This window comes from Centropristis striata, chromosome 13 (genome assembly GCF_030273125.1).
Source record: "Centropristis striata isolate RG_2023a ecotype Rhode Island chromosome 13, C.striata_1.0, whole genome shotgun sequence".
Lineage (NCBI taxonomy): Eukaryota > Metazoa > Chordata > Actinopteri > Perciformes > Serranidae > Centropristis > Centropristis striata.
In genome coordinates this window covers 8,131,751-8,145,883 of record NC_081529.1, presented here as the reverse complement: position 1 = coordinate 8,145,883, position 14,133 = coordinate 8,131,751, and the positions used below count along the sequence as shown (strand labels likewise).

General features: G+C 40.8%; 1 protein-coding gene across 4 annotated transcripts in view; it reads right to left on the bottom strand.

The window, feature by feature from the left end:
• Window positions 1-12,744, bottom strand: part of grin2ba (glutamate receptor, ionotropic, N-methyl D-aspartate 2B, genome duplicate a) — a 184,192-nt gene extending 171,448 nt beyond the window's left edge. Inside the window, exons 1-4 of one of the 4 annotated variants that reach the window (XM_059347242.1) lie at window positions 11,795-12,744; window positions 9,963-10,358; window positions 5,459-5,609; window positions 4,358-4,465 (exon numbers count right to left, since the gene is read on the bottom strand). In XM_059347242.1, coding sequence (XP_059203225.1) covers window positions 4,358-4,384 — 27 coding nt within the window. In that variant the 5' untranslated portion in view covers window positions 4,385-4,465; window positions 5,459-5,609; window positions 9,963-10,358; window positions 11,795-12,744. The remainder of the gene's footprint in view (window positions 1-4,357; window positions 4,466-5,458; window positions 5,610-9,962; window positions 10,359-11,794) is intronic. The other 3 variants (XM_059347241.1, XM_059347243.1, XM_059347244.1) reach the window with 3 other exon arrangements.
• Window positions 12,745-14,133: the final 1,389 nt, after the last annotated feature.

Genomic DNA, 14,133 nt, shown 5'->3' with positions numbered 1-14,133 from the left:
GGTCATAAATACCGCCCCCTCCATGTTAGCAGATGGGACCTGAGCCAGACTAAAAAAATACACAAATAAGTAAGTCCACATACCTATTATCACACCGATGTATGTTAAAGTATTAATTTTACTGATAAGTTTGGTTTTAATTTGTCATTTGATGCTTTAGAAGGATGTTGTAATATCATGATGGGCAGGTCACATTGTGGTCCGGTTGAGTCAGACTGGTGTTTGGGCGGGAACTTAATATTGTGGATTCTAGGGATGGGCGTTTGGAAGAAACCTGCCAACTCGATAATCTGTAACGTTAACGATCAATTAATTGATTAATAGCTGCATGCATACATGAGCAAAATAAAATATATTGGATTGTACTGTGCAAAAGCCTGTTAAGATGGCGGACGCTTTTATTTTGAAAGGACGAAAAGAGACTTGTTCCTGTCGATCGTAAAACTATATCAAGGGAGATTTAGCTGTGAAGATAAGGAGTTCAATGTTTTAATGTTTTAGCTGAAGATGCATGAGGTTAGTTTTCACAGTAATCTTGCATATTTAAATGTGTTTTGTGTTTAAATAAGTTTTGGATACAATTAAACTGAATAATTCATGCTAGCAAGGTTTGATACAGTAAGATAGTTTTGCTCAAATGAATATTCTTGTATTTTTATGTGTTTTTAATTTTTATTACAACTTTCAGTTTGCAAACTGTAGCTTTATCCAACTTAATTCTCAGCTCATTGGCTTATTGACGTACAGCCACAGAAATGAACGCTCGGCCGTGTTTCAGTTCAGTGATACTGATACAGAGTCACACAACGACCATTAATAGATCTTAGATTAATAATTCCCATCCCTAATGGATTAACTCTTTGTCATTTCTGTGTAGACTCTGACAACAAATGACCTCAGCGGCGCAGGATGGCAGTGGCCCTATCCTTTATATACAGTCTATGTGGTACACAAACATCAGTCTTCTAGGGAAAGTCCTCCAGCCTGCCCTATAGGGACCTACATGTTCTTTATACTACATCACCACTCAAAATTTTATGGAATGGCTACAAATTTCAGTGCATTACTTTTCACAAGAACAGCAATGAAATGTTTATGAGAACAGCCTGCAAAGTGACGTCTTCAGGTGCTTCAACCAACAGCCCTGAATCAGAAAAAGGGCAATAAAGCCTCCCGTTTTAATGGTTGTAACCACTATATGATGGCATTTCTTTCACGACAAATAACTTAAACAATCAGTTTGTTGTTGTTTAAATTCCTGTTGACCGCTTTCAACCATTAGATATACCCAACAACTGGAGCACAAACAGTGACGGCACCTGAAGCCTTCTCGCAGCAGCATGTGAGGACGTGCCAGAAAATAACAGATGCCACCAAAGCAAATGTTGGAAGTGCAGCGCTCAGCTAATGACTAGATCTGCAGGCCATTTTCCAGGTGACTTATGTTACTGCTCCGCTGCTGGAGACAAGGATGACTGAAGCTGTATTGATCGGCTGTTTTGCAACCCAATCGATGCCACCGCACAGATCTTAGCTGCGTTTTCAGGTCAAAGTGAAACACGTGATCTCACGGTCCAAATTCAATTAATATTAAATGATAGCATTACTCTGAGACAAATAACTCACCAGAGACTTACATTCACCTTGCTGCTGTGGCTTACAAGTTTATTCAATTACAAGATAATTGAACATCAGTGAAGCCTAGGTGTAACAATATGATTGGAATCCATTACAAAGAGAAACGTGCCGGGGCGAGTTTGCCGTGCCTGAAAAGTTTCTTTGAATACGACTGAGTTATTGAATTAATGAGATATGCCCACACGCTGCTGTGTTATTTTACATATGGTGACAAAACAGAATAGACAGCAGCACAGGCACATCACAAGTCATTGTCTTCCTGCTAAAAAACTCTTCTATCCTCGACTCCACGTCCCCAGAAACAACCACCAAAACACTTCCTCTCCTGTCCTTTTCTCATCAAAAGCCTCCTTACTCCCCGACTCTTGAATTTGCTCTAATTTAGAAATACACAGTCGAAGGAAAAAAGAAAAAAAAAACTCTCTTTCCACACCTTTCCCAGAAAAAAAGGCATGAAAAGAAGAATGTCAGTTATGAATATTCTCCCAAAATAAGCACAAAACATCCTGGCCGATTCAGCAGAAGAATGCAACAACAGACTAAAAAAGAACACTATAGGAGGAAGACAGATATACCCAAGAGGTGCTCATTTATCTCACTGTTACGCTTCAATACAGAAATCTGCCGTTAGTTACATTCTGTACGTCGGCAGGAAGGAGGAAGGTGATCCGAAAATATTTCACACTTTATTTCACACATCAAAGATCGTAGTCTCAGTGTAGTACCGATTTTGTGCATTGGATATGAAGGATGACGTGGGCTCCTAAATAAGAGTCTGTTGTTAATTGGATTTGACTGAAAAATGAGCCATGCTGCACTTAATTAATGGCACAGAGTGGCGGTGATATAATGAGAGGCCAATATCCCATTTAGGTTAGGGTACACAAGGGCTGGAGATAAAGCTTTTAAATAACTCATGAGACATTATTATTCTAATATGTCCTAATTTTAACCATTATTCCAGCCTTTCTAAACAGTTTATGTAAGAGCAGGAAGCTTGCTGGACTTGAATAATAAGCATAACAGATGAATAATCTGTAACTGTAAGATTTTTTTTTTTTCAAAGAAAGACGGTGCTGTTAATGACATTCACCCAGCGCCACCACTGTTAATTCATCTATATGGTAATGTTTTATGACGTAGGGCGACAGTCGGCAATGTGCAGCGTCAGCCTTAGCCCAGGCAGCTGTGTGACTTTCAGCTAACGACGGAGGGCCGAGGCTCAGGCACTTCATTACGGAGCTGCACTGTCGCTCTGCTGCTGCTGCTGCTGATGGCCAAGGCAGCGGCTTTAAAGTAATAGGAGTAAGTGTGAAATGTGTGTGCGCGCAGTGCATCACCTCCACATAATACAACCACCAGTGTCTCCCATCAAAAGCAGAAAAAAACAAGAAGAAATGTAGTTTCTCAATCTTGCTCCTCACACAGCACAGAGGCTCAGTCTCTTAAACGTCACGGCTGATTAATAGTGAATGGGAAGGGAGGAAAAGAAAAGGTGATAGATATAGAGGGGGAGAGAGGGAGAGAGAGGGAGGGAGAGAGAGAAGGAGGGAGAGAGGGGGGGGAGAGAGGGAGGACAGAGAGAGAGAGGGAGAGCGGGAGAGAGAGAAAGAAAGAGAGAGAGAGAGAGAGAGAGAGAGGGGAGAGAGAGGGGGAAAGAGGGAGGACAGAGAGAGGGAGAGAGAGAAAGAAAGAAAAAGAGAGAGACAGAGAGGTAGAGAGAGGGGAGAGAGAGGGGGGGGAGAGGTAGATAGAGAGGGAGAGAGAGCGAGAGGAGAGAGGTAGATAGAGAGAGAGGGAGAGAGAAAGAGAGAGAGAGAGAGAAGGAGGGAGAGAGAGAGAGAGCGAGAGGACAGAGAGGGGGAAGAGAGAGGTAGAGAGAGAGAAAAGGAGGGAGAGAGAGGGTGAGAAGGATGGAGAGAGAGAGAGAGAGAGAGAGAGGAGAGGGGGGGAGAGAGGGAGGACAGAAAGAGGGAGAGAAGGAGGGAGAGAGAGGTAGAGAGACGGGGAGAGAGAGAGGAAGAGAGAGAGAGAGGGGGGATGAAGAAAGGTGGTGCAGCTTAAGAGCAATTAAAAAAAAGGCTAAGAAGCGAGGAGATGAATGTATGAGGAAACGATGAAGGAGCTGATATGATAATGACCTCTCATGGGCTCTTGTAGCAGATACATTTGCTCTGTGTAATGTGGTCCTGGGACGGTGAAGGAGTTATGTCTTCTCGTATCTTAACACGTGCCGTTTCTCTCGCTCCTTAGCACGGTACAATAGAACACGTCCAAATGGTCACACGCTCCTGACACAAAAATCTCATTCAACAAATCCCTTAATTGCCTGATCAATGGCTGTAGAGCCATGCAAATTAAGCCGATAGTCGATAGGTCGGGTTGAACGTCCACGCGCTGACGCATGCTACTGATCAAAGTGCACACTGTGCTAAAAACCCGGGATTAAACCATTCATCTGTAGGCTCCACCTTGAACCATTATCCTGACCCTTAAGCAAACCTGGCGTGTGATACAAAGCAAAAAAAAAAAAAAAAAAAGCCTTTAGAAGTTTTAGACCATCCATCACTGAGCTTTAGCAAAGGCGAACACTTAGAGAAGCTGCAGACGCACAAACACACACGGGTGAGATAAGACAGCGGTTCTCTACAGGGACAACGCGAGAAAACTAAGAACAGCTCGAGTTGTAGAGATGCCTCATGCATCAATACTGTCTTACCTTGTGTTTTGCCAGCCAAAGTCTCATCCCAGCGTCTCAGAAGTAGCATGATGGTGCGGCCTGGGACTCCTCTCTCCCTCTCATAGCCTCAGACTGAGGGAGGCTCAACTACAACCAACACAAGGGAAAAGACAACATGATTATTGATTGTTAGCAGCTAATGTATGTTTGAATTTCGTGATTTTGAGTTCCTGTCATAACAGTTAATCTCTCTAACTGTGCAGTCATTAATCAAATGAGCTGAAAAAAGCCTCACTTTAATGGGGACATATATTATATATCATTTTCAGGTTCATAGTTTGTATTCTGTGTTTCTACTATTACATGTTTATAGGCTGCAATTAATAAATATTTTTCATTTTTGAATGATCTGCATTTTTTTTTTTTTACAATTAAATGAGTAATCAATCAATAAAATGCCAGAATATGTAAAAATAATAGACAAAAAAGGTCCATTCCAGTTTCTCAAAGTCCAAGGTGATGTCTTGTTGTCTTAATTTTTCAGTCCAAAGTCCAAACATATTCAGGTTAATATGATATAAAATAGAGAAAAGCAGGAAATCTTCATATTTGAGAGTCTGAAAACAGCATTTTCTGCCATTTTTGCATAAAATTGACTTTGATTATTAGTCAGTTATCCAAATAGTTTGAATATTTTTCCAAATAGTTTAGTAATATTACTAATTGATTAGTTGACGAATCGGTACAGGTCTACATGTTTACATCCTTTTTTGCATCTATGTGTTTTATAAAAAGGTGCACAACAAAATTAAAAATGTTAAACACAATGGAACAAAGTAGAAATCTTCCTGAAAAGTATCATTTCCAGGTGTCGCTCCACCAACAGGTTTATTTGCTCTAACCGGCTGCACTAACTAATATAAATGGGTTTAGGTCTTGGTGATTAATTGAAGAACACCTCTCCACCAGGACACCTCATTAGCTGTGTGGGGTTTGGTGAATCAAATACAGATGTTCGTGAATGGAGAGGTGGGATTAAAAAAAAGTGAGGGGGACATTGCTGAGCATTTATCTCTCCTCCACATCATAATCCTTTCAGTGTTGATTGCGAACAAGGAGTTGGCGGCCGAGGGAACTCACAGCAGTTTTAGGTAAAATCCTCGACGGGTCAAGAGGGTAAAGCAGCAATTTCGAGGTAATTGTACTCCACAGGAGCAGCTTCACTTCTGTTCTCCCCTTCGCTCCTCCGAAGAGATGTTTGGCGTCGCTTGTTTTTCTGACGTCCGCCAGTCTGTTATTGCAAAGGGAACAGGGAGGACAGAGGGTTACAAGCAGGGCGCAGTCAGTTAGACTCTAATAATAAAACCTTAGTGTGCTTTGGCACGGCATGCAACCTCTGACCTGCTCCCCTTAGAATTAATAAGTTAAGATTAAATGAGGGGAATTTAAAATGCAATCTGAATACAGCTTTCTGTATTATTGTTTACAATCCAAATCCACTGTGAAGGCTATTTCTGCTCTATAAAAACAATGCAGCTCTCTCCTTAATTTGTTTAAATGCGTCTCACATCTCCCTTTAGTGAACTCTGTGTGTATGTATGTGTGTGTGCGTGTGTGTGTGTGTGTGTGTGTGTGTGTGTGTGTGTGTGCAGGGGATAAAACAGTCTGATTTGAGGAGAATCCAGCCCAGTTTAATAAATAATACATTTCCTCCAAATGTACTGTAGTACTAAATTGTCTCTGCCTTCATCCCCAAAAACCGCCCAACTACTGTAGATCAGAAGAATAATAAATAGCTTCTATTAATCCAGATTAGACATAACTCACATACCATGAACACCCTCCCCCCCACAAGAGTCCATAATATGAGTGTCTAAACTGAGTGTGGGCCATACTTTAGGTAAATTAATGATTAATTGAAATATGTTGATGAATAATAAACCAGTCTCTGCGGGGTAACAGATTGTACTTTTCATATTTAATAGATTGATGGGCCCTCACACAAACTCACACAAACATGTACACACAAACATGTAATCACAGACTCGTCACATGTACATGCACCACTTCACGGTCGACACATGAAACAGAAGGGTACAGTAGATTAAAACATCAAAGAAGGCCTACGCTGCTCACTTGAAACGCCCAGGCTGTTCTAGCTTTAGCTTCTACTAATCCCACAAAGGGGCCTAAATGTTGCTTTTCTGTACACTCTGTGTACTCCCATCCCTTCTCATGGACAGTGTCTGAGTCGATACAAGTCCTCCTAATCAGCTCCGATGAATTATTGAATAGCCTTTTTATATCAGATCATGACCCATATTCCGCTCGCTTGAAGTGAATATGCTGCCAATAAAATCGAGATGTACTTTTTAAGTCGCCCCACATAGGCTCCCTGCTCGCTCTCTAATGGTTGAACAGGATTCAGACACACACTGGAAAAAGTTACGAGCTTTAGATGGAGCTTCCCTCATTTAACAAGATGATGGACGAGCTCCTCATGCAGACACACAGAAATGTGAATCTGAGGTGTTGGGTTTCAACTCCTACCACACTTTTATGTTCAAATCATCTAATGTTTTAGGGTTGGGGGGGGTAAAAAATTCTAATAATTATTTGAATAAAAGGATATATCTACATACCAAGTCAGTGTTTTATAACCAGTTAGCAAGCGAGTGCAGTTTGTTTAAACATGCAGTTGAAATTATTAGTTAAAAGTAATGGATAAACAGTTGAACTAGTTAGTTAAAAGTAATATAAGGCTTGGAATGGTTAGCTAAAGGTACAAACTGATAATAATTATCTTAAAGTAACAAACGGTTTAAATAATTAGCTCAAAGTATTATGAGCATTAAAACACTCAGCTAAAAGTACAAAAAGTTCAAATAATTAGCTTAAAGTAACAAATGGTTGAAATAGTTAGCTAAAAGAATTCTAAGCATTAAAAGAGTCGGCTGAAGGTACAAACTGACAATTCAGAAAATTAGTTTTGAGTACAAACGGTTGAAATAGTTAGTTTAAAGTAATATAAGTGTTGAACTGGTTAGCTTAAAGTACAAACAGACAATGCAAATAATAAGCTTTAAGTAAACGGTTGAAATAGTTAGCTAAAAATATTATAAGCATTAATAGAGTTAGCTAAAAGTACAAACTAACAGTTCAAATAATAATTGCTTACTTTTTACCAATCCTAACAGCTTAAAGTAATAAACGGTTGAAATAGTCAGTTAAAAGTAAAATAAGCATTGAAAGAGTTAGCTAAAAGTACAAACTGACAATACAAATAACTAGCTTAAGGTAAAAAGCGGTTTTAATCATTAGTTTAAAGTAATATAAGCGTTAAAAGTTAGCTAAAAGTACAAACTAACAGTTCACATAATTAGTTGTAGTCCAAGTAATGGATAAGCATTAAAAAAAATTAGCTGTAAGTAACAGATAAACGGTTAAAACATTCTGCTTCACTGCCCGTAGGCTAGCTGTAGTTGAAATCAACCTAAATATTGAGTGTATGGAAAATTTCAAACCAATATTGTATAATGAATCGGAGTTGGGATTTGATTCGAGGGGTACGCTCAGAGTTCATCAGAGGGCTGTGGGGCTATCTCTGACCAAAAAGCCAACTACTGCTTCAGAACATAACCATCCCTTTGCCGGCACAGAGTGGAAGTTAGTTGAAGATAAGATATCTAACAGAGTGTTATTGCTGGTTTCATTAAGGCAGATGCACTGCTCAGAGCCAGACGCAGGAGTCGTATTGTCGTCTCATTAGGTAGCACATGGGGAGAAGGAGAGACAGAGAGAGAATCAGTAGGAAGAGGGGATAGGATTATGAATCTCCTTAGCCCCTGCTGTCTCCTCTCCTGGCCTGTTTATCAATGACGACTGCAAACACGGTGCCTATGAAATCTCTTAAGCTCTGTTTGGAGACTTTTGGCAGACTTCTTTTTTCCACGTAAGCTTCTGGCATCGAGCAGATTTCCAACACTAAAAATTGACAGGGTGCTTGAAATACTGTACGTGGCTGTGCACTGGTCACCAAATACAACTGATTTATTGTTCTATAAAATTTTGGTGGCCATATTTACACAAACATTATTCATTTAGAATGAGATGTACACTTTAACTCTTAGAATTACATGAAAGAACAAACTGCGTGAAACATTTAATACAGTCACTTTTGGCAGGAATGTTTAGCAGTAGTCACGTTCCCAATTCGAAGAAATCCCAAAAATCTCTTTCTTATCAGTGACAAGAGCGTTCATGAACCGAAACACCACCCAGACACGGCAAAAAGCTACATGTACTGCCATAATCACCAACAAATCACTGCTATGTTTACATGGAGGTGATGATCAACCACATCCATCTTTGAAAATGTTCATTTGGACTGCAATTACTCACTCTACCACCCAGTAACGTACAGTTTCCCAGCTACAACCTCCACATCACCGTCCATTTTGCTTCTGCCTCCCTCTACCACATTGTCAACAATATCACAGCAAAAAAGCGAGTTTCAGCCTTTCATAAAAAATGTACTATTTATGTGATTGTTACAGTAGAGCGGCAGCGGTGAGCCGTGTGTCAGAGGCGCCCAAGACGTCCATTTTGCAGCGTGGCAGCTGTGACAGCTTTGACACACTACCTGGGCTTAAGTGCCCATCTGTAGATAGGCTGCAGGGGTCACATGTGTGCCAAGAGCACAGAGCTGAATGGGTAATGGTCCCGGGTTATGAGAGCAGGTCCCAGGTGGGTTTCGCAGGTACGTAGCCTTAACCTTGACTGTGCTGCACACACACATACACACACACGGTGTATAAATCCACACTGCTGTCAGCCAAATGATGGGAAAGTTAATCAGAGAAAAGGGGTCAATCGTCGATGCACCTATGATGGATAGATGGACAAAGTGTCTGCATGTGTATGTGTGTGTGTGAGTGTGTGTGTGTGTAGGAGAGAGTGGGTGTGAATAGCATTTTGCTGCAGACATAGACTTCATTCCAACACACTCCACTAGGAGATATACTGTCATTCCCCCGCTGTGAAGCACTTTGTGTTTCTTTGAAATAACAGCAGATAAAAATAATTGCATTGAGAAAAGGGCAATGCAGTCTGTCTCTTCATGTAAATTACTTTATTGATCTGCCTATATATTCCTCTCATGGACACACAGACACACGCACACACTCCTCAGCTTTAAATAAGAGTGTGGAGCAGCACTGAACAGATGATTTGATAGGCAGAAGTGGCTACTCCATCAGGTGGAGAGTGGCTAATAAGTATAAAACCAAAGATGGAGTATGGAGAGTCATTTCGACATGTGAAGTACATTTTTTTTACGCTATCAGATCCCAGTGTATGCATGTGACTTTATCAAAGAGAATTAAAGGCTCACGGGGGGAAAACTACAAAAGGATAAATGGTGAAGTGTGAGGGAAATTACTGATCTCTGATAATCCCCCAATATCCATTTAAATTCCATCTACAGGGCACACACACATCCAGGGAGCGTATGCACACCCACACACACATGCAAAAATAGTGGCCTAATGACAAAAAATTATTAAGATGAATATCTATATCAATTAATCATCATCCAAAACATGCAACAGCAAAAGCATGTGTGGATTCAAAGCACCGTACTCACCTATTTAACCCTTAACATTAAGAAATATTAACTAACTGTCGGATTTTGTCGGCTGGAGAAATTGTAAGAATCATGGCTATTACATCAACTAATAGACAAAGATGCTGCTCAAGTCTTTAATCCGCGTTAGTGAAATCCCATTAAGATTCAATAGTTGAAAAAGAAATATTGAAATCAGCTTCAGTCCATTACAAAAAAAAAGTGGGAAAAAAAAGAGTCCAGAATTTAGGACAGTTTTAATAATTGTAAATTATTTTTTTCTTTTGGGATCAAATCCAGGATTTAAAGGGTAATTCCACAGGAAAACAGCTATATCCAGAGTGCCTTTATCAAGGTGACGGCTGCTCAAAAGTTCCCATTATCTTCAGGTAATGAAGAGGAGAGGCGTTAAATCTCCTTCAGGAAAAAAAAGTGGAAATATAAATCAAAGGAGATGGACAAGGAAATGAGTTGTGTGGTTTGCTTCACTTTGCTATGCATCTGTCTATTGCTGTGCCTATCTGTAGCTCACACACACACACACACACCAAATTATTCAGTTGCTTTGCAGTCAGCTTAATTCTTTCGAGTCATCCTATCTTCTGTTTTTCTAAAATGCAAAAGATTAATCATGAATAATCTGCCCCCCTTGAATTGCAATAAATGGAAGTAGTCGAGGTGATGAATTGCAAAGTTACGTCACCAAAATGCAAAATAAACAGCAACTCCTCTCTGATGCAAGCAAGTCAATGACGTGTGAGTGATAGGACGGGACATTTTTTCCAAATGAAAAGACAAAATGGAACAACAATAAATCAATAAGTGGATCAATTAAGAGGTTGGAAGTGAGAGGGTGGAAGTGATGGAAGAAAAGAAAGAAGATGTGGAGGGAAAAAAGGTGTTTTAGGAGATTAAAGCTTGAAGAAAAAGTGAGTGAAAAATGATGGTGGAGGAAAAAAAGGGGAAAAAATCCTCTGGATGATAAAAGCCAGTTTTTTTTTAGTCCATTCTCTTTGAGTGCTTGTGTGTGTCTGTCTGCGAGAATGAGAGTCAGTTCAGAAAGATTGGCGACAGAGAGAGAGAGAGAGAGAGAAAGAGAGAGAGAGAGAGAGAGAGAGAGAGAGAGAGAGAGAGAGAGGAAAAGAGGGCAGAGAAAAAGAAGGAGTGTATAAACACAGATGACACCCCGACAGAACGGACGAGCGCTGGCTTACAAATGCGCTTTAAAACAACGGCGCATTGTCGCTCATGAATTAGGCCTTTGCTCAGTTTGACCTTCACCTGATAAGTGAGGAAACTTAAACGCACCGTTTCATAACATTTCCTCTACAGGACCAGTGTGGAATTTCTCTCAATGTGCATGACAGCAAACAAAAGGACATGTGAAGAGGAGGAGGAGGAAGAGGAGGAGGAGGGGGGACCAAGGGGGTGTTTCAGACGCTTTAATGGAAGAACAGACTTTTGTGCAACAACATAGAAATGAGGCAGTCGAAATATGGCTGTCCGTGACGGCTGGAGAAGGTGCTTGCTTGATGAGTCACTGTGATCTTGGTTTGACGAGAACAAAAAGGAAGACAGAAAAACACAGATTGTAGTATGTAAGGGGAGAGTGACGTGAGGATGACATGGCATGAGGCAACAATCAGCTGAGAGCCAGATGGGAGGGGAGCCATGGTTATACCATAGCTAGACTGTAGGCCAGTGAGCGTGTGTGTGTGTGTGTGTGCGTGTCAATATGTATGTGTGCGTGTTAAGGTGTGTTTAATATACGTGCACCCCACACAAAACACCTTGCATACACAGAAAAAGGAACAAAGACTTTGAGACAGACACTAAACACTAAATAGACCTACCTATGGTTAGAATTAAGAATCGCCCAAAAAAGATGCATAGGATGGTAGGAGGAAAAAAGAGAAGGGGGGAATAGGAAATAGGAAAAGGTACAAAAGTGAAAAAGGCATAAATAGAAAATACAAGCAAGCCAATTAAAATGTCTCTATGAGAGGTTTTTAAAGTAAGGAAATTAAAAACACTGGTGGAGTCAAAAAGTAGCCAAAGTTACGGGTGGACAGTAAGTGGAGTGGAGGGGAGGCAGGAGGAGGAGGAGGAGGGAGGCGGTGAAGGGAGGAGGGAGCGTGGGCTGCACAGGGATAGAAAAGGCTGGAAGTGATAGCAATGGAGAGGAAAGGAAGAATGAATGACAAAAAAAAGAGAATAAAAGGGGGCAAAAAAAATCCCCCTCCTCTTTCTCTTTCTCTTTTTCTCTGTCTCTCTGCCTCTCTCTCTCTCCCTCCTTGTCTGGCTCATAAATAGAAGAAATTGTTGACCAGGTAAATGGCGAAATAGATGAGAAGACAGAGGACCGAGAGAGCAAGCAAATGAAAAGGTAAAGCACCTCCCAGCAGCGCGATGAGGAAAAAAAAGAACAAAAAACGAAAGATAAAAGCAAATACTCCAGTGGCCTCCGTTGTCTCCAGTCTATATGTGGAAGGGGGGATTGGCTGTTGCCAGTTGTTCCCCTTCCCCGGCTGCCTTCTGCTTTCTTCTGTCTCTCCTCCCAAAAAAGACTTCCCATCCAGATGACAAAAAGCAGGCACAGATGTCCTTTTCCTCTCTCTCAACTCTGGTCTGATATGACGTGCCACTCACACAGGTTAGACATTGTTGCAGCAGCAACGCACAGTATCACCAATATTGCTCAGTGGGAGAAAAAAAAGGCATTGGGGCTGCTGCTAGTCAAGCACTGCCTGCCTCATGAGGAAGGATACTGAGCTGGAATTGCTCTGTCTCCCCTCTCCCGCCCATCCCTGCAAAAAGATGGGAGGAAGGGAGGTGGGCCCACTCGCTGCATTAGTATTCATTGAAAGAGTGTGAGAGAGAGAGAGTGAGAGAGAGAGAGAGAGTGAGGGGAAGAGAGAGAGAGATGAGGAGGAGGGGGAGAGAGGTGCCTTCCAACAAATGTCGAGGAACCAAACCGGTGTGTGAAACTGATAAGAGACTGGCTCCCCCTAGAGTCAATCATCAATACACAAGTTCAAATAACTAGAAACACTGGGGATATAGAGCTGGACCAACCACTCTCATGACCTGTGACCTATTTTCAGTGCAATGCCTCATATTTTACACTCATCGGACAAATTCATTGCTTCAGTTCTTCAGTGTCACACAAACTGTATGATATTATTGTAATCCACTTATAGACTAATTCATTGTTCAGTTCAATAAGTCAAATGTGAAGAAATGAGCTTTGCCTCTCTCTGAAAGCAGTGTTTAGCATTTCTGTTTGACAAAATACTGTTTGTTCATTTACACTGTATACTGTGCGTAAATCAGACCGAGCATAAAAGGGATGGTTCAGATTCAAAGTGGGGTTATAAGAGGTGCTTATCCATAATCCGTGTATTACCTAGTAAAGTAGGCGGAGGTCAGCACACCCCCATCTAAGAGAAGCAGGCGGGTATATCTGTGGAGAAGTTTCAAATTAAGGGCTTGCTGACCACCATCGACTGCTCAACCCCCCAAATCCAAAAAAGTTTGTCTAAATAGTAATTTAAACAAAATGTGGTCATTTGCAAATCCCTTGTGACATATATTCAGTTGAAAACTGTAAAAAATAAAATAAAAAAAGACAATGGATTTTATGTTCAAACAGCCTTTGTTTTGTAAATATACAATCTCCGTTTTTAATTTGACTTGTGTTTTACAGCATTTACAGCCCTAACTTTTTGGGGGGGGAATATGGGTTGTGGGTAATATACACTGACTATGGAAGTACCTCATAAAACCCCACTTCAAAAAAAATCTGTACTATCCCTTTAAAAGTAATTTTGGTTCATGTCTGTAATGAAAAAAAACAGACTGATCCTTTCCTCTGCATTTTGCCCTCAGCTAAACTCAGTGTTGCCATGGTGACAGATGGCCGCTCTAAAGTGTCCAAATCAAAGCTAGAAGCACACAAAGATAGGTGGTCAAAAGCACCTTTCAAAAAGGTAAAGACTGCAATGTATCTCCACAAAAGATATGTCTCCGTCTAAATATTTTACCCTGTATCTGTAATCAGGAATGCCATGGACCAAATGATCATATTTATTGAAATATAAAATCCATTATATTTCACTTTGCATGCTCACAAAAGACAGGACACTACATTGTTTGCCTAATGGAGGCTCATAATCAAAAGAGACTGCAGTTT